This window comes from Benincasa hispida, chromosome 2 (genome assembly GCF_009727055.1).
Source record: "Benincasa hispida cultivar B227 chromosome 2, ASM972705v1, whole genome shotgun sequence".
Taxonomy (NCBI): domain Eukaryota; kingdom Viridiplantae; phylum Streptophyta; class Magnoliopsida; order Cucurbitales; family Cucurbitaceae; genus Benincasa; species Benincasa hispida.
Window position 1 is genome coordinate 16,035,792 of NC_052350.1, and position 19,993 is coordinate 16,055,784.

At 33.0% G+C, this 19,993-nt stretch overlaps 1 protein-coding gene across 1 annotated transcript; it reads right to left on the reverse strand.

Moving 5' to 3' along the window:
• Positions 1 to 1,369: 1,369 nt before the first annotated feature.
• Positions 1,370 to 12,694, reverse strand: LOC120070871 (bifunctional dethiobiotin synthetase/7,8-diamino-pelargonic acid aminotransferase, mitochondrial). The gene is made up of 14 exons (XM_039022763.1): positions 11,729 to 12,694; positions 10,788 to 10,958; positions 9,759 to 10,020; positions 9,121 to 9,201; positions 7,403 to 7,523; positions 6,118 to 6,263; positions 5,221 to 5,315; positions 4,169 to 4,284; positions 3,955 to 4,095; positions 3,366 to 3,499; positions 3,145 to 3,276; positions 2,688 to 2,822; positions 2,300 to 2,412; positions 1,370 to 1,841 (listed from the first exon to the last, which is right to left on the reverse strand). Exons 1-14 carry the CDS (start codon positions 12,436 to 12,438, stop codon positions 1,637 to 1,639), a joined length of 2,562 nt encoding a protein of 853 aa, XP_038878691.1. The 5' UTR covers positions 12,439 to 12,694; the 3' UTR covers positions 1,370 to 1,636.
• Positions 12,695 to 19,993: the final 7,299 nt, after the last annotated feature.

Below are 19,993 nucleotides of genomic sequence, written 5' to 3' on the forward strand. Positions count from 1 at the left end.
AATATTACTATTTTCATTTCTCACCTTGAAAACTAAAGAGCATTTGGTTTAAGGTTTTATGAATGTTTAGGTATAAGATACCTGAAGATAACTATGTTTGGTTATGTATGTTAATGAGAATAGGATGTGTGAGTATGTGTTATACTTTTCTATACAATTAAAGTATAAAATTAATCACAATCAATTTCAGTAATTAAATTTTGTTTGTTAATTTATTTTTATTACATTAAGTTATTAAATTAACTTTAAACCATTAGAATTTTATCAAATTTACCCACCTATCCTCTAGTTGAATATATTTATTATCAATTAATTTTTTTATATAGCACATTTTTACTATCAATTTTTTAATAAAAAATAATATTGATAAGTAAATTTAAATATCCATTTTCTTTCTTTTTTCTAGAGTTTTGTTCACTAAAGAGTTAATTAGCCAATCAATTAATGTCAATTATAAGTCATATATATATATACAAAAGAAGTTGATATAAACTAATTATTTTAAATAATCAAATTATATTTTTAATTTTAAAAATAACTATAATTATAGATTAGAACTAGAAGTACAAATGTACAAGATTATTTAATTAAAAATTTACTTACTCTATTATTAGTTAATTAATTAATATTTTTTAAAGGATTAGTAAATATCAATTTTGTGTAATAATAAAGTATTAAATTCAACCAAATTTAATTTTCAATAATTAATTTACTCTAGTTGATTTTAAATAATTAGTTATTTAATTTATTATTTTAAGTCAATGTTCTAAAATAATTTTAAACAATATAATTTAAGTTTCATTCACAGAAGGAAAAAAGAACACGATGAAAAAAAATGATAACAGTCAAGAAATAAGAAAATAAAAAAAAAAACAAAAATAGAAAGATAAATAATACAATAGGAAAATAAATATGTTAAGAAAAAACATGTAAAATAATATCATAAAAACAAGAAAAGTTATTTAAAAAAAAAAGTTGAAATAATAAATTAAAAAAAAAAAAGAGAGAGAGAGAGAGAGAATAAAATATAGAAGATAAAGGAAAAACTAAAAAGGAACGAAAAACAGAGAGAGAAATAAAAAGATTTGAAAAAACAAAATGCAAAAGTGGGAATGTTGAGTGAAAACCCACCTATTAGCGTGGGATAAAAATTTATGCACCTGACATTTAAGATGTTTGGGGAAAATATTTATTTGTTTGATCATTTTTTAAATATAATTTTAATAACAAATTTGTTTGATTGCACTGCATCTAAAAATGAATCTACAATTTTCAAATTATCATAATCTGATTTTTATATAATTTCAAATGGATCAACTTTTTAAGTATTTCTTAATTAAACATCAATTTGATATCTTTAACAGTGAACTTTTATTCACTACCAAATTGCATATATTAGACCAAAGGGGCTTAGCTTAGTGATCATCAGCAGATTCCTCATTCTACAATGTTTTTAAATAGTTCTAAATTTTAACGGTCCAAGCAAAAACGAAAGAACAAATAACTAAACATAACAATATTAATGAGGAAAAGAGAGTAATGAGACATTTCTTTGAATCAAACTTGCTACATGAGTTACTACAGCACTAATACAGCGACCAAAAGTGGCTGATAGAGTAAGAACCATTGCTGTCTTTCATGAATGACAGGAATTCAAATTTTCCCTGGGCTCGCTGATAAACTCATCCAATCTGCTTAGGAGTTTGATTAGTAATTGGCTGCAGCGATCTGGTTTTGTGCAGGGTCCACACATAAGGTATATAACATTGCCCAGTGGCCTCATATAAATCCCATCCTCCCTTAGCTTTAATAGAAGAGATCTTGAATACAGGGATGCATACCTGTTCAAAACCGATCAACTCCAGTAATTAACTCTAAAAGTAATCATATTTTCAAAGAATTCGGATATGAATTTATTCACCCACATATTGCGATTCGTAATGAAGTACGGAACTTGTTTAGTACGACTCGAAACTGCCACACTCTAGCCAGCAAACAGATTATCAGGTTTAATTTATCTTCTTTTTCTTTGATTTCAGGTGCAATGCAGGGGACAACTATTGCAACTGGGGCCAAAAATTTTCACTATGGAGAATTAGAATGAATCATTATCTGCATTACGTAATTACTACTGTATTCATTAAAGAATTCCCAAGCACAATTGGCAACCTTCGTTTTGTTTGTTCATCTGGCAAGATCTATCTCGATTTGCACATAACTTAGCCACGTAATATACATAGAAATGATACAAGTAAAATGCTTTTTTGAAATTGAAGTTGATGAGGAGGTTCGAGCATACCCAGCATTAAAGCCATCTGCTAGAAGTTCTAGAGCAAAGAGAGTTCCCAATGCTACTACTCTCTTAACTGCAGGATGTGACGAGATCCCGAAAACCAAATTCTCATCCCATAACTGTAAGCGTTGAAAAAACAAATGGATCCAACAAAAAGGTATTTTAGCAAGACCTTCAAATTATAAAATAATTTTAAATGCAAGTATTAATCATGAGAATGCCTTATAGAAAACCACAACTATATTCAGGAGTATCATTTTCTACTCCCTTCTTCCCTGATGTATGATATTATCCAAATCCCTCTAGTCCTAAACTTCACAATCCTTTCAAACAAATTCATGAGAAATTATTGGACCATCCACTTGAGAACAAATTTAAAATAGATTGCACTTGCCTCCCTGAGCGATGTCCCTTCACAATTGATATTCTGGTTTGTCTGAGGATTTTTAAACCATTTAATGGACTTAGCAGCAGCCGTGCAGCCTAAAGCGTGAGCAGAATACGAGTGTCCATGCAGAAGGGCCTCAAGCTATAAAAAGAACATGAAAACAATGGATTTAACCATATCGTGGATACAAAAAGTTGTGAGAGCAAAGCTCATTTCAGCTCTGATTAGAGAGTTAAGGAAAGCTAAGCAGATCATAAAGCAATCCTACATATCGACCATACAGAAGTCTACAGATAAATTTTGGTTGAGCACTAATAAAACTAATCGGCAATGTATAAGAATGCTCCCTTGAGAAAAATAAAAATAATCAAAATAAGCTGGCATAAGATTATGCTCGCCTAATAGACAGAGATAATAACAAAGAGACATTGTAGCTAATGATCACACCCATTGCAGTAATTACCTTAGAGTCACCAATAAAGGATTCAAATACAGAGTTTGAAGCTAATGTGGCAGATAACGGAATAATTCCACCAGTCATCAGCTTTGCGAAGCAGGCTATATCTGGCACACAATGAAGTAGCTCCGCAGCAGTCTGCAAGGAGCCGATAGTTTGAATTACCCCTTTCACGTTATTGGTTCCAGCTAGCAAAGGAAATTTTATTAAGATGAATGACTACGAACCTCACTACCCAAGCGCCAAAAACCAGTAAAAACCTCATCAAAAATGACAGGAATTTTTTTATCTTGGCATTCTTTCACAAGTACTCGTTGGAAGAGAGGATCCACCATATGCATTCCTCCAGCACCTTGTATTACTATATAACAATTACCAGGTTAGATGATAAAATAATTACTAATTAGTTAAAGGAAACTGCAATCGTTGTTAGTTAAGCTACTTAAGACTTGAGTATGTAACCGAAGTCATGAACACTCCAGATTTCAAAATCCTTTCCCATCGGAGGTACAAAAACTAATTATACGAGGCATATCTTTTTCCATCTGAGTTAGCACTAAAATAAATGGAAATTAAATAATAATAAGCAACACATTTCAAGAATCAACATTCTCCGAACCACTCCCCACCCCCACAACCCATCTCATATCTCCTCAACAAAATAAACAAGTACAATTGGTTGATCATGACATTATCTATCTCATGGATTAGTAATCCGATAGGAACTTTTTTTTTTTTAAATGAAAACCACAAATGAAAAGGCATTCTCAAAATGATTCGAAGGAAAAGTTTATGATGATAATATATCCTGGTTACCTGGCTCCATAATGAGTGCTCCAAGTAATGACTTGGATTTTGAAGAATATGATAATTGTTGAGACAAATATGCTGAATAGATTCCAGCCAAATCTGAATGGTCCCTTTTCTCATCAAATACCTCATTGCGTGAACAGAAAACTGACAGAAATAACATTATGTCAATAAACAAAAACAAGATACACTTTAACGGGGAAGAATTATATTCACTTACAAGCATTCTCAAGTCTCAAGGTCTCTGGCCGCAATCCAACTGGCAAGGAAATATACCATTTGCCTCTATGCATATAGACTGTAGGAGGATCCAAAAAAACACCTCTTCCAGTATACCTGTTACGATTATGCAAAAAATGGTATAAGCATGCTCCCAACGACCTTCATTGCTATCTTTTGACCATAAACTATTATCCTTCATTAAACTAGTAAAAGTACAAGTCACGGGCTAGAAAAAAAACATGAAAAAAGACTGAAAGCACAAGAACCACAAGAAGAGGCTTTCATGCAATAAGAATTACTGATTAGACTCAACTCTCAAGTAAGGTACACAGAGTACTTGCTTTCTTTGCGCTAAGAGAGCTACATGACTAGCTACATCAACAATGTTGAAAAACCTGATAAGCGACATCAAAGTTTTTTGCCCGGATTTCATATAGATCGGAGCACCTAAGAAAATCATATCAAACTATTGCTTGCTACTAATAATTTTGATCTTGGATCACATCAAGTGTAATAATAATACATCGCAAATAATCAACCAACGATCACACTAGTAGCTCAAAACGCCACAAACCCACATGCATTAAAATAAATAAATAAATATATATATATATATATATATATATATAAAGCAGCTATCTAGTTTTCTAAGATCATATATTAGAACTAATTTGTCCATTGATCGATACACAATTTTTCTACAAATATTAATAAAATTTGAACATTTCCAGTTCCATGGTATCCATTATGGATGGACTATGCTTGGCAGCCAATCACTAATGGATATATACAGTCACATTATTTCTAGCTGACAGAACCAAAGAAAATTTACGTTAAAAATAGATACTATTAGAGAAGATTCAATGGTGACCAATCTCATAAATCCTGATCTTAGAATCAATGTCCACAAGAATATACTTGCTCTTTTATTTCAAATTTGTTTCTTTCATTATAGTTAATGAGAAGCTTCGTCTCCAAAATATAAATTAAAACAAATATTTTGAAACTCTTTGGAATGAACTAAACAGCTACCATAGCTCTAGTTTATACCATGGTTGCTGCAGGAAGCCTGTATAACACGAGGGTGCCTGAGCTTCCATAGCTCCTAATGTATCACCATGATATGATCCATTGAGAGCCAAGACCTGGAATGGTAAATCTTGATAATGTCACCTATAAATTATAAGTTCTTTCCCAAAAAAAAAAAAAAAGAAAGAAAGAAAGAAAGAAACTTGCACCACAATTTCGTGCATGATTATAATTGTCAGCGACAGTCAATTACAGGTGGAACACACAAATAAACTTGTGTAGTAAGACCACAGGCAGCCAAGTAATACCTAGATACTTTACATTCTCTGTTTAATTGACGATATAGATTATGGAGAAATAATGAGATAGAAAAAGGGTGTTTATTGCAAACCACTGAGGACATATCTGTCACCGATGCATTATTATGAGCAAACTACTTCCCAGTCAACTAGAGGAAGAGTAAGAAGATTCTGTATAGAATATAATTGAAGAAAAATGACGATCATAATCTCCTTTCTCTAGAAAAGAAAACTTCCGATACAATCAAGGAACTCTTGCACCAAGGAAGGTCAACCTTCTCTGCAAGAAGTCTTTCCTCCACAACTAACTCTCACCCAAATGAAAAGAGTAGCTCAATGTTTTGTGCATGCTACTAGATGTCCTAACATAATAACGTTGGCAGCATGATCACTCACTGTCTGAGTGTACTTGCCATATATGTTGTACCCATTAGAGATAGTTTATAGAACCATTTATTGTTATGATTAATCTTTATTTCTGTTAAGTCTGTTACATTAATAAACTGTCAATTAGTTTTTTGTAACTATTTAAAGAGAACTCTTTGTACTCCTTGGATCAAGATGAATAATACGGAGATTATCAAAAACTCTCTCTCGTGATTTTTTACCACCAGCTTACCACAAGCTCAGTATGTTGTGCTTCCGCATTGCATTCTTGAGCATCATGGATTCCATGGTCAATAGAAAACTTCCGAAAGGCCATCTTTAGTGCAATTTCAATAGCGGTAGATCCATTATCTGAGAAATACACCCTAGAAGCCCAACCTGCAAAAAATGGAACCTGGGTGGAGTACAAACTATTTGAAACAGTTTGGAAGTAGGAAAAGGTTAACACAACCCTCCTCTGGAACAACTATAGCTTAGCATAACTTCATCATATTCGAGATTACATCTTCTGTTTTTTCTCAATGAAAGTTTCTAAAATATATATACAGATTACAAAAGCCTCAAATCACTTTTTCAGTTAATATTGATTCATCATTCAATCACTCTCACCTCCATTTTATTTTATCATTGGAGTAGACACTTACAAGTACATAACAAAACCATAAGTTAAAAGGAAAATAGGTTAACATTTCACACATCAATTACTGTTGTGGTACTTAGCACAACTGCACAACAAATAGATTACCTTAACTAGAAAATTTATAGATGTGGAAATTTCTATAGAATCAAAGCTAATTCAGATAAGTTAAATTCAAACCTCTCAAAGCCACTCATAACAACTTTTAAGTGCCGATGAGAATAACAAAATAATTTTCTAAGCTCTAAGAATTATTTGCCCATAATATACATAAGAACCCAACTAAAAATACCTGTCCTAAATACAGGAAAATATGAAGAAAGAACTCAAAAAATAAAGAAATAAGATCGAAGAAAAGAATTAACCCTTTCATTCAATAACCTATACCATTACTCTTTCTTCTCCAATTCTCCTACCTACTTTCATATTTGTATCCATTTGACTTTAAATCAGCTTTAAGATAACTATATAGGTCCATTTACAAGGTACAGTTATAATATGGAGTCGGAACATTTTATTCGAGCATAGGATCTTCAAGTTTATCCTGGATGAGGAGATCGTGAAATATTTGAACTGGACAAATAATTAATCTTATGTGAACTCCATGGCCAACTATTTCAATTATGGGTACTTGACAGATAATTGAATCAAATTTTAGTTTGAGTAGTATGGTAACCGGGAGTTTATAAAACCTAACCTTTTTTTTTTTGGGAAAAAATTGTTAGGCATTAATGTAATTGGAATTTAGAAGAAGTTTTCACATAATGAATTTTTTTCTTCTTAAAAAAAAATATGGAAGATGCCGAAATATGTGTGCAGCATTTAATAAATACATGACATGGCTATATACAAAAATAGGTTAAAACAAAGAGGTAATGACCTTTTCCAACACCATCAAGCAAAAGCTCTGCACATTCCAAAGCTGGTTCATACACATTCTCTGGAAACATTACATGCCCAAATCTTGCAGCAGCATAACCCATATCACTTGCTAGCTCAGTCTGAAAACACCTAAACAAAAGATGCGTTAAAGTAAAATCATGGGGCGCTAAAACAAAGAAATATATAAATAAATAAATATATCATAAGAGCGTAAAAGAAGCACAGTATTTACCATTTCAAGATTATAATAAAAGATAAGAAAAGAGGCAAGTATTAACAAAAACAAAAACACCTTAAAGGACATTATAAATCTATAACAGGAATTACTAATGAAAAGAAACTTCACCATTTAACCATCTTGAGTTGACAAGTGGTCATTGTAGCCCATGAAAAGATAGAGATGGACTTAGAAAGAATGAGTTTAAACTCTATGATGGTCACCTACCTAAGATACTAAAATCTTGTGAGTTTTATGATAATCAAATGCTTTGGAGTTAGCCAGTTAACCAATAACATCATTCTATAGTTACCTCCAAACCCTTCCTGATTCACTCCATTTGAAACCACTACTCCTATCACGACATACAAACTAGGTAACGACAAACATACACCCCTACAAACTCTAACAACATTCATAGTGGTGGGAAAAAAATGAACAAAAAAGAGGGTAAAAGGAAACGGGGATTACGTTATTTGTTTGATGGAGAGATAAAACCTTCTTAAAAGGATATCATTCTTGTGCTGGATATGTTTGTTTTTCCATAATGGTTATTTTGATTAAAGAGACCTATTGACTAGTTTCTTCTGCTTCTTTATTTTAAAATTGATACTAGCCAAAGCTTATTTGGATAAGAAATAATTTTATTGATATTGAAAATATCCAAGGAGTGTCTATTTGCAAAATCCATTTGGAACTATTTCTTGCAAGAGTTTGATGTCCGCTTGCTAGCCAGAGGGACATTGGTTTGATGATCGGGGAGTTCTTTCTCCATCTGCCCTTCAGAGAGAAAGGGCAATTTCTTTGGTTTGTTAGGGTGTGTGCTTTGTTATGGGACCTATGGGATGAGAGAAATAATAGAGCGTTTAGGAGTGTGGAGAGAGAACCTAGGAGGTTCGGTCCTTGGTGATATTTCATGTTTCTCTTTGGGCTTCGATTTTGAAGGTTTTTTGTAATTACTCTCTAGTTACTATTTCACCTAGTTGGAAATCCTTTCTTTAGTTGGGTGACTTGGTTTTTTTTTTTATGCAATTGTATTCTTTCATTCTTTCTCAATGAAAGTAGTTGTTTCTATCGAAATATATATATATATCCAAGATATACAAAAGAATTCCATGTTATAAGGAATGCCAAAGATGTTTCCAATTGTTAACAAGAGAAACTATGGTTTTGTAGTGCCGGTGAAGATTTACACCAAAAGAAAGCAATGAAAACAGTGGAATGGAGGACTTCTTCAGTTGATCTGGCTTTGTCGTTGAAAATCCTAGCATTTCTTCCATCCCATATATTCCATAAAATAGCAGCAAGAATGTTATTCCAAATAATTTCTTTGGTATTCTTGAATGGATGGCCTGAGATAAGCATACTAATCCAACTCTTTGAATCTTTAGGATTGACAATGGTGGAGACTAGCCAAAGCTTGAAAACTAAATGAAACTAATAACATTAACTGCAACAAATCCATAGAGATATAAAGGAAATAAGGATCAAGAATTAACCTGTAAGGCAGCATCAGGACCCTGTGTCCACCAACTGGCACATGCATCAAATTGTTGAGTCATAAATTCATTACCCTGATCCTATATAGAACATGCAGTGCAAACATAATATATTACTCTAACTTTTTTACGCTACGTGCCAATCAAGTATAAAGAAAACTCAAGAGGAACAAAAAGAATAAAAGGAGTATAAAAAATCATACATGCACGCGGAATCAAGGCAATGTCAGTTTCAAGGGCAGCAAATTAAAACATTTAATATAAATGAAATCAAAAGGTTAAAATAATATAGGTATTTCAACATGGATCTCTCAGACGAATTCAACTCCTAACTGATGTTACAATTTCTTTAAAAAAATAAATAAATAAATAAAAAGAATGGGGAACGTGGAAAACATTTTCAAAATATAAAATAAATATAGATTTGTAAGCTCGTATAAGATTTTTATTGAATAAATTTTGTTTCAGTAATATTAAAATTATTAAATATACAAATGCAAGACTTCCACATATATGCACCTATATGCATGGAGAATTAAACTATATGTGCCTAGAACGAAGAGAGAAACTCTGAGTAAAACTATAAGCTGAAAATATATAAAAATATATCATTTAGTAACAGAAATTATGAGTTGCACCTTGAAAACAGTGAAGTTCTCACCACAGCGAGAATCAATTACTGTAACAGCTTCATCTGCCACAAGTTTATGCTGGGTGAATGGCCACCAAAAAATATTCTTTGCCTTTTCTGGCATTTCTCTCAATCTGTTAAGTCTTTCTGAATAAGCTGATAACATTATTTCCTTCAGAGAAACAAATACGTTCCAAGAGTTGTCAAACCAATCCATCAGGTCGTCTGTTATATCAGCAGGAATGGGAGGTAGCACAAGAATTGGCACCCTAAAAGGAAAAAGTAAATGAACATGCCTCCAAAAGCTGAAATATAACTGAATTGAAAAAAATTACGACTTTAGATGAGGAAAAGATGGCTTATCAGGGAAAATGAAATAAAAATGATATCATACTAGCGGCCACTGCATTGCAGGCATGTGATAACAGACAACTTGGTTGACCATCGGCAATACAGAGTGGCCCTACCAATGGGAACTCAAATATGGGTGGTAAAGGATACCTGAATGGGTAAATTTTCTTAAGTTAAAAGTTTGGCTTTTTTTTTTTTCCATGTTGCAAGTGCATACCAAGAAAAATACTGGATTTTAGCATCCAATCTTTTGAAGGAATATACTTCAAAAGCAAATCTTAAATTGTTTATTTGAATGATTGTAGAGCCCTTATATAGAATATTTGGCGTGAGAGATGATTTTGAGTTTCTTGACTTTGCACATGTTTTTTTTATAGAAACACCCACTTTCATTGAGTTTCATGTTTTTTGACGTTGCACATGTTACAGGCTTCCTCTCATCGATATCTTTCTAGCACTTCTTTTTTTTCCCATTAATACCATTTGAGGGCCTAATTCCAAACCTAGTGGGGCTTTGCTTGGGTGAGGTCTTATCCCCTCCATTTCTGCAACCATTTTTGTTTAATACAGTTATATTTCCTAATAAGCAAATATTAATGCCATAGAATAACATTCATCTGACACTTGTGTGTTTACTTCCTCCTGCGAAGTAAGACTAATAATCAGAAGAAGGACGGGATTTTACCTATTTCGAAGATGAGAACTTAGCGCCACTTCATTTGCAAGGCCACTATCAGCAAAGATAATGGCAGAAACATCGTAACCTCGAAGTTTCAAAGTCTCATATGCTGAAATTGTCCCAGAAATACCACCCAGCCGGCCATCACCAACAAGAAGGCAGGGTAAACGAAAAGGCCTGATAGAATGAAATGAAAATCTGAAACTCAGGATTCGAGTAAACTTACACGCTATATACAAACCATTGTTTAATACTAACCTTCTCTGGGAAAATTGTAAAATATATCAACGACTCATTCTTAATCATAATTGCTTATTCATTAAAGTTCATCTATGGATTCCAGAGGAACATAGAATATAACACAATACAATTAGCATTTCTATTCTAGTCAGTAAACATAATGGAAATGTCCTGCCGCCAAAAGGAGTTATAAAATAAAGAAAACTCGAAGAGAAGCACAGAAATAACAGCACAATAGGCAATAGCAACCTCAGTAAAGATATATTTTGCATTATAAGAAAATACAGAATATTCATAAAAAATAACAGGGTGTACAAACAATGCGAGCACCAGGGAGGCTCAGCTCTTGTGAACAATGCAACTAACACGTTAAGAGATAATGTAATTTACAAGAGACTCAATCTCGGCATTGGCAAATCTGGAATAGATCCAGAATCCAACCGAGACGAATTCAGATTGGTTACACATTTGGCGATGACCCACAGTACTGAAAACTAACCAACAAAAAAAAGGTGATTTTCTTTCGGACAGCCAAATATTAAGCATGGCATTTTCCTTTTTGGCAACCCGTAAACTTCTTCCTATGCTGTGCTCCGCGCTTAATTTAAAAATAGAAAGAAACATGAAAGAGGATAATGCAGTACTAAAATACTAATAGAATAATCCATACTACGTGGTATGGTATAATGATCGAATGTTATAGGAACCTGTATAAGTCACATTGAAGGGACCCAGAAGGGCCTGGACTAGCAACCCCACCGGCTGTCTCGACGAGACACATGGCTCTGGTTTTTGCACCCTCACTCTCGCCACTCGCTGCCAATCCAGAAGTCAAGCAACTCTGCAGCGACTGTAGCACAAGAGCGTCGTCCACCAGCCCGCTTTCCCTTTCAGCAGCCAAGTGCGGAGAAACAGCCTCTTTCCAGGCGTACATGGTCTTACAAATAAGCCTCGAACCTAAACCCGATTCCTCTCCCACCAACCGTTGTTCTTCATACCGACCCAGGGCGCACATTGCCAATTGGCTACCATCGTCAATTCCGCAACCGGAGAAGGAGTTTAGTACGGGGAGTGAAGCATTGAGAACATGGTCGGAGGCCAGAAGAGAGAGACGGGCGTGGCGGCGTTGGTATATGGAGGATAGCTTCTGGAAGACGAAACGGGAATCGGAATCGGCAGGGAAGCCGGTTTGGATGGGCTTGAGATAGAGGAAATGGGAAGGAGTATCGGAAAGTAGGAAGGAGGAGACGAGGCCAGCGGAAACTAAGGTTTTGCCAACAGAGGTATTGGAGCCCCAAACAATGTAAGTGGGATGGGAGAGTGGGAGGTGAATAGGAGGCGGAGGGGCGGCGGTGGAGAAGGAATTGAGGAGAAGAAAGTGGCGGGAGAGATGGAAGTTGCGGCGGAGGCGAAGCATGATGGTGGACGGGTTTAAGTTAGAGAAGAGGAGGGAAAGAAATGGGAACAGAGCAGGGAGGTGAAAATAGGTTAGCCATAAACAAGAAGCAGAGCAGAGGAAGTTGAATATGCAATGGAAATCGAGCAACTGCGTCAGTCTGTCCCACAGCTTTGATTTTTCTGCACATTGGTGGCCAACCCTCTCGTCCTCATCCCGAAATGCTTGGAAGGGCTTTTACTCGGTGGAGAATGGAGATGGAACCGTTAATTTCGGAAATATTGATAAAGAAGTTCAGCAATTTGAGTTACCCTCGTCCAGTCGGAAAATAAGATTGACGATTTTTTTTTTAAACAATTTATTCCCCATACTTTTAATTTCGATCTTTAATATTAATATTGTTGTTTTCAAAACTTATTAGAGAAATATTGTTGTTTTGAAACTTATTAGAGAAATATTGTTGTTTTGGGAGTTCGAGGCTAGAGGTCGAACGTTGAGAACTCGACTAATGTGGAGGTCGAACGTTGAGAACTCGACTAATGTGGAGGTCGAACGTTGAGAACTCGACGAACAAAGAAAAACTTGGAAACAATACATAGGCCGAAACTTCAACCCTCGACAAGGGAAATCTCGCGAATCTTGCTTAGGTTGTCGAAAGTTGAAGTTTCGACACACATCCACCCTCGAGATTGCAAGTTTATTACTTTTCTTTTTCCCTCATAGAGGAAATAAAGTAATGAGATGGTATACTATATGTATCTGTGTACTCGAATTGCATTAGCTTTGTCTACGAACAAAATTTTGTATATTAGGTTGTCAAAGGTTACACACATGTCAAAACTTCAAAGCGATTAAGGAGATAAGTGGGTTGAAGCAGATTAAGGAGAGAGCGAGATTCAAAGCGAGATAGTAGGAGAGAGATGTTGAACGAGATTTTAAGAGAGAGCGAGATTCAAAGCAATATTTTAGGAGAGAGCGAGATTCAAAGCGAGAATGTTGGAGAGAGCGAGATTTAGTTTATATTGACTAATCTGACTAACATTGAACTTGGTAAAATGAAATGGTTGAATAATTGAAAAATGAGATTATTCAGTAATACACATTGAATGCTAAGATTACGCATTGAGTTTCTGGTAGTGGATCCATAATCAAAAAAGTGTTTGTGATTGTTCCAGAATAAATGAAAGCTGGTAATCATTAATGGAAAAATAACAACAATAACAAAGAGAGCGAGATATTGAGAGAGAGCAAGAGCGAGAGCGAGATCTTAGGAGAGACCGAGATCTTAGGAGAGAGTGAGAGTCTTCACTTTATTTAAACTTTCCATAGAAATATATATAAAAAAAAGAGAAAAAATAGCTAATAATCATACTATAATTGAATCATCATTAGACAATAAATTGAATAAATTAGATTATTATACTATAATTGAATAATCATTAGACAACAAATTGAATAAATTGAATATTAGATTATTATACTATAAATTGAATATATTAGATTATTATAATGTAAAACTTTATTGATTACAAAAAAAAAAATTGAATACACAGTAGATTATTATAAAAAAAATTTGAATATACAATAAATTATAATAAAAAAATTGAATATACAATAAAATGAATATATAATAAAAAAAATTATTTATTATTCAATCCCTAACTATCTGGAGCCCGTCTTAGTAACGAAGGACACTTTCTTCGATTATGTCCGTTACAAAATCCACATCGTTGTTGAGTGGTTGGTTCTGTCCAATCCATCTCGTTGTGGTAACGTGAACTTTTTGGTCTACCAGGTCTTCTCAACAACGATGGATCAGGATGTAAGACGGGCATATTATGGTGTGTGATCCAGTAATCTTCATGCGGTACAGGTTGAAATTGAGGAAAGTAACATTCAGCATACGTTGACAATTTGTAGTAGTCCTCAATAAAATCTTCGTAGTTCATGTTAAAATGTGAGCAAGCGACCATAAAATGCGAGCATGGAATGTCGAATACTTTCCACTTGTTACATGAACAGTACCGCTCGATATGATGGCTTGTTCGAGATCACTAAGTATGAAACACCTGAGAGAAATTGTAACACATGAAAAGGTGTGTTTAATTTCAAATCGACATGCTGGTATAATTGCAGCAGTGAACAACCCAACAAATGGTTGGACGGGACCAAAATGTCACCATCATTTCTGCTTACGATATATCGTTAGAAACTTCAATAAAAAGTATAAATTTAATTCATTGAAAAATTATGTTTATCGTGCTGGGTGTCAGTTTCAAATTCAAAAGTTCAACAAAGCAATTGAAGATATCAAAGGAATAAATCGGAGCTGTCTAAGTTTTTTTGACAACATTAGTTTAGAGCAATGGACGTAAGCACATGATGGAGGATTCAGATATGGGTGGATGACGACAAATCTATCAGAGTGCATAAATGAAGTCCTCAAAGGAGCTCGAATGTTGCCTATAAATGCTCTTGCCTCAGATAACATTCTTCAAAATGTGTGAACTATTTCGAGAAAAGAAGAGCAGAAAATAAGGATGCATTGGAGTGTCAAGATAAATACACCTGGTAAATATTATTTTATATATATATAATTTATTAATAGTTTATTATCAAACATATTTTATAATAGTAAGTGGAGTAAAAATCCAGGTACGCACACGAAAAAATAAATAAAATGGGCTGCACGATCTAGTAAACATTGAAGTACAATCATACAATCGGTATGAAGGTGTGTTTCATATGAAGATCGACCGTCATAGTCTAATGCCAAAGGAGGAAACGTTTTAAATATTGAGGCTAAACAGGTCCGAGTGGTACTGTTCATGTAACAAGTGGCAAGCATTCGACATTCCATGCTCGCATTTTATGGCCGTTTGCTCACATTTTAACATGAACTACGAAGATTTTATTGAGGACTACTACAAATTGTCAACGTATGCTGAATATTACTCTCCTCAATTTCAACCTGTACGAATGAAGATTACTGGATCACGTACCCTAAATATGCCCGTCTTACATCCTGATCCATCGTTGTTGAGAAGACCTGGTAGACCGAAAAGTTCATGTTACCACAACGAGATGGATTGGACAGAACCAACCACTCGACAAACTCGACAACGATGTGGATTTTGTATCCAGTTAGGACATAATCGAAGGAAGTGCCCTTCGTTATTAAGATGAGCTCCAGATAGTTTAGGGATTAATAATAAACAATTTTTTTATTATATATTCATTTTATTGTATATTCAATTTTTTTATTATAATTTATTGTATATTCAATTTTTTTATAATAATCTATTGTATATTCATTTTTTTGTAATCAATAAAGTTTACATTATAATAATCTAATATATTCAATTTATTGTCTAATGATTATTCAATTATAGTAAATAATCTACTATATTCCAATTATAATATAATGATTATTCAATTATAAGTATGATTATTAGTTCTATTTCTCTTTTTTTATATATATTTCTATGGAAAGTTCAAATAAAGACTCTCTCAGTATCGCTCTCTCCTAAGATCTATCTCTCTCAATATCTCACTCTTCTGTTATTGTTGTTATTTTTTCACTAATGATAACTAACTTTTTTTTCTCATTGGTCATGTATATATGGAAAGTAATGATTACAATCTCGCTCTATCTATGGAAAGTAAATAAATTTATTGTATATTCAATTTTTTTATTATAAAGTTGTACATTTTTCTTTTAATTAACCTGTGGAACACATTGATTTTTGTTATTATTTTTATATAAATGAGATATTAATTTAATTTTTTTATTTTTATGAGATATTATTTTTTAAATTTATTTTTTTTATATTTATGAATAGTAATTATTTTGATATAGAAGCTTTTAAATGTCACTGACATAAATAGTAACATCAAGATAGTCAACTCTAAAAAGTTAGGTAAAAAAAACTTCAATATTCAAATTTACATATTTTAGATAATAATTTTGGGACATAATAAATCAAATCAACACTCAAAACTTTAACATCAAGTCTATAAATAAGACTGTATATATTGATATAAAAGACATAAATTTTAATCACAGTAGTGAGGTAAGATTTTGATGGAGTTTTTTTTTTTAAAAAAAAATTATAAATAATAATAAAATCTTTATGATGTCATGCAACAATAAAAAAGCATAAGAATATGATGAACCAAGATGAAATGGCCCCATCTACGAGCAATAGCAGTTAAATTCTAAAAGATTTATCCAAATGAGTGTATTTCTAAACGGTTAGAAAGAATAACATATCAAGCTGGAAACTCCCACAGTTAAAAAAAAAAAATTGGAAAATCTTGCTCTCTCTCAAATTCTCGCTCTCCGCTCTCTCCAATCTCGCTCTCTCTCTTACTCTTCCCTCTTTTCGTTCTCTCCCAATACAAAATTATTTTTAACACATCAAGGAGAAATGTCGTGCGTTCAAAATTCGATCTATTTAAAAAAAAAAAAACAACAATAATTAAACAGATTCAATAATAAAGTTAAGGGCAAGGTCGAGGTTTTCAAAGTTTCGACGTACAAAAATAAAGGGAAAAGGTCGAGCTTTCAAAATTCAACCTATTTAAAAAAAAAACACACAACACAATATTTTTACAAATAATTTGAAAACAACAATATTTTCCTAAATAGTTTCTAAAAGGACAATATCTTTTTAATAGGGATTGAATAATAAATAATTTTTTTATTATATATTCGTTTTATTGTATATTCAATTTTTTTTTATAATAATCTACTATATATTCAATTTTTTTTTTGGTAATCAATAAAGTTTTACATTATAATAATCTAATATAATTCAATTTATAGTATAATAATCTCATATATTCAATTTATTGTCTAAATGATTATTCAATTATAGTATAAATAATCTAATATATTCAATTTGTTGTCTAATGAATTATTCAATATAGTATAATAATCTAATATATTCAATTTATAGTATGATTATTAGCTCTTTTTTCTCTTTTTTTTTATATATATTTCTATGAAAGTTCAAATAAAGTGAAGAACTCTCGCTCTCTCTTAAGAATCTCGGTCCTCTCTTAAGATCCGCTCTCGCTCTCTCTCAATATCTCGCTCTCTCTTTATTGTTGTTATTTTTCCATTAATGATTACTAGCTTTCATTTCTTCTGGAACAATCACTAGCCATTCAATGTGTATTCCTGAATAATCTCATTTTTCAATTATTCAACCTTTCATTTTACCAAGTTCAATGTTTAGTCAGATTAGTCAATATAAACTAATCTCGCTCTCTCCAACATTCTCGGCTTGAATCTCGCCTCTCTCTTAAAATTCTTGTTCAACATCTCGCTCCTCTCTACTATCTCGCTTTGAATCTCACTCTCTCCTAATCTGCTTCAACCCACTTATCTCCTTAATCGCTTTGAAGTTTCGACATTGTGTAACCTTCGACAACCTAATATACAAAAATTTTGATTCGCCTGAGAGTTCGCTCCCAGAAATATAGCCATCCCCACCTCCTCAAGTCAATCCCACAAGCCTCCCGTCTAATTCGAAATGATAACAAAAGCATAGGTTGTTAGAGCAGCTCGAGTACACAGAACATATAGTATACCATCTCATTACTTTATTCCTCTATGAGGGAAAAAGAAAAGTAATAAACCTGAATCTTGAGGGTGGTATGTGTCGAAAACTTCAACTTTCGACAAACCTAAGCGAGGTTCGCGAGATTTCCCTTGTCAGGGTTGAAGTTTCGGCCTATGTATTATTTCCAAGTTTTTCTTTGTTCGTGAGTTCTCAACGTTCAACCTTAGCCTGCGAACTCCCAAAATAACAATATTTCTCTAATAAAGTTTCAAACAACAATATTTCTCTAATAAGTTTTGAAAACAACAATATTAATATTAAGAGGTCCCTTTTAATTCGGTAACAATTTCACGAATTTTTTTTAAAATAATGTTTTTTTAAATAAATAATGACAAAATAGGGTTGGGGGAAAATATTTCAAAAATAAATGTTTTGGAAAAGTATTGGTAGATTTAGGGTAGTGAAATCATGTACCCAGTACAGCGATTTCCATGGTACCACGAGTCCATTTAATCCAGTCAGCTGACCATGTCAGCTGACTGGTTGACCGGTCAAACGAACTCATTGTACCCAGTACACGAGTTCGCTTATAATTTTTTTTTTGTTTAAAGTATAAAAATTACTTTGGAATGGGAAGCCCTTAGATTCTTATGATTTATGTTTGTATTATTTAGAAAGAATGAAGTTTTAGAAGGTTTGCATAATTTACAAGCTTGAAATTTGTAAATATTTGAATGTACAAATCTTTGAGATGATTTTTGAATACTTTTGTACTTCTATTATTTCAAATTACTAGTTTAAGTAAAACACAAAATTATATTTGGCTTACAAAACTAAAATTCATGAATGAAAAATTTATAATCCAAATGTTCTAATTTATGTGTTGGACAAACAATGCTAAAATTAGTATAACTCAACGGACATAAAATTTGTACTTTTGACTCTGTTGATATTAAATAATATTTACAATTAGTTCTTTTGAGATTTGCAATTCGAAAATGATACAATGTGGGATTTAAAAACGACCCCCCTGGCCTTTACTCCTCAGGAGGGTTGTCTTCGTGTCCCTCTAAATTAGGTTCACCCCGTTGTCGCGCTCGTCTACAACAAATACGTCTTTGATCGGTGTCAGCAATATTGAGTTGTCTTGTTTGTTGAATAATACTTTCTATGTTCATCAATGTTTGCTGACACATTGAACTCAATTCTGGAAGGTTGTTCTGCACTAAATATTGTTGAACTTCACTGATAAAATTATTCTGTAGAATAAAAAAAAATATTAAACAATATTCATATTATATATATGGAAAATGTCTAATTTGAAATATCTTACCATGCAGTAATAGTAAGCACCGTCTGGTGAGATAAATTGCCTCATGATCGAATTATACTAGGGAAAGTAGTCGCCTGATACGGCTGGCCCATCTATTAATTCTCCCTGTGCACAATGATCACGTCGTCCATGCCAGTAGGATAAATACTCCACATGGATTCGACGCCATCTTGGTCGTGCTTACCCCTTAAATCGATCTAGTGTAGTTCTGGGAGTGTATAGGACAACGAAGGTATTGTTTATCGTATCCCGAACTGTCTCAGCACATGATCTGGATGATGCCACTCTACTATATGGAAGCATATAAGAGGGCTAACAGTTAACTAGATGTCTTCACCATCACGACAATAATCAGGTAATGATGACCAAATCTGTGAGTATGGCGTCCAAATAACCTGACAAAAAAAAAGTATACATATAAAATTTTTTAAATATTCATTTATATACATATTTACTACTTGATTGGGCGTCAGCATGTCAAATGTTTTCCTGTACACAAGCAACATATTTGCTGACTGTTCAGAGGTAGCTAATACACCACTCCATCTAAAATTATAAAAAATATAATTAATTTATATTCTTACATAAAATGGTAACGAAATAAATATATAAATAAAATAATACCTAGCACTAAGTAGCCGATGATCTGGGGCTTGTAGTTGGACTTGTGGTG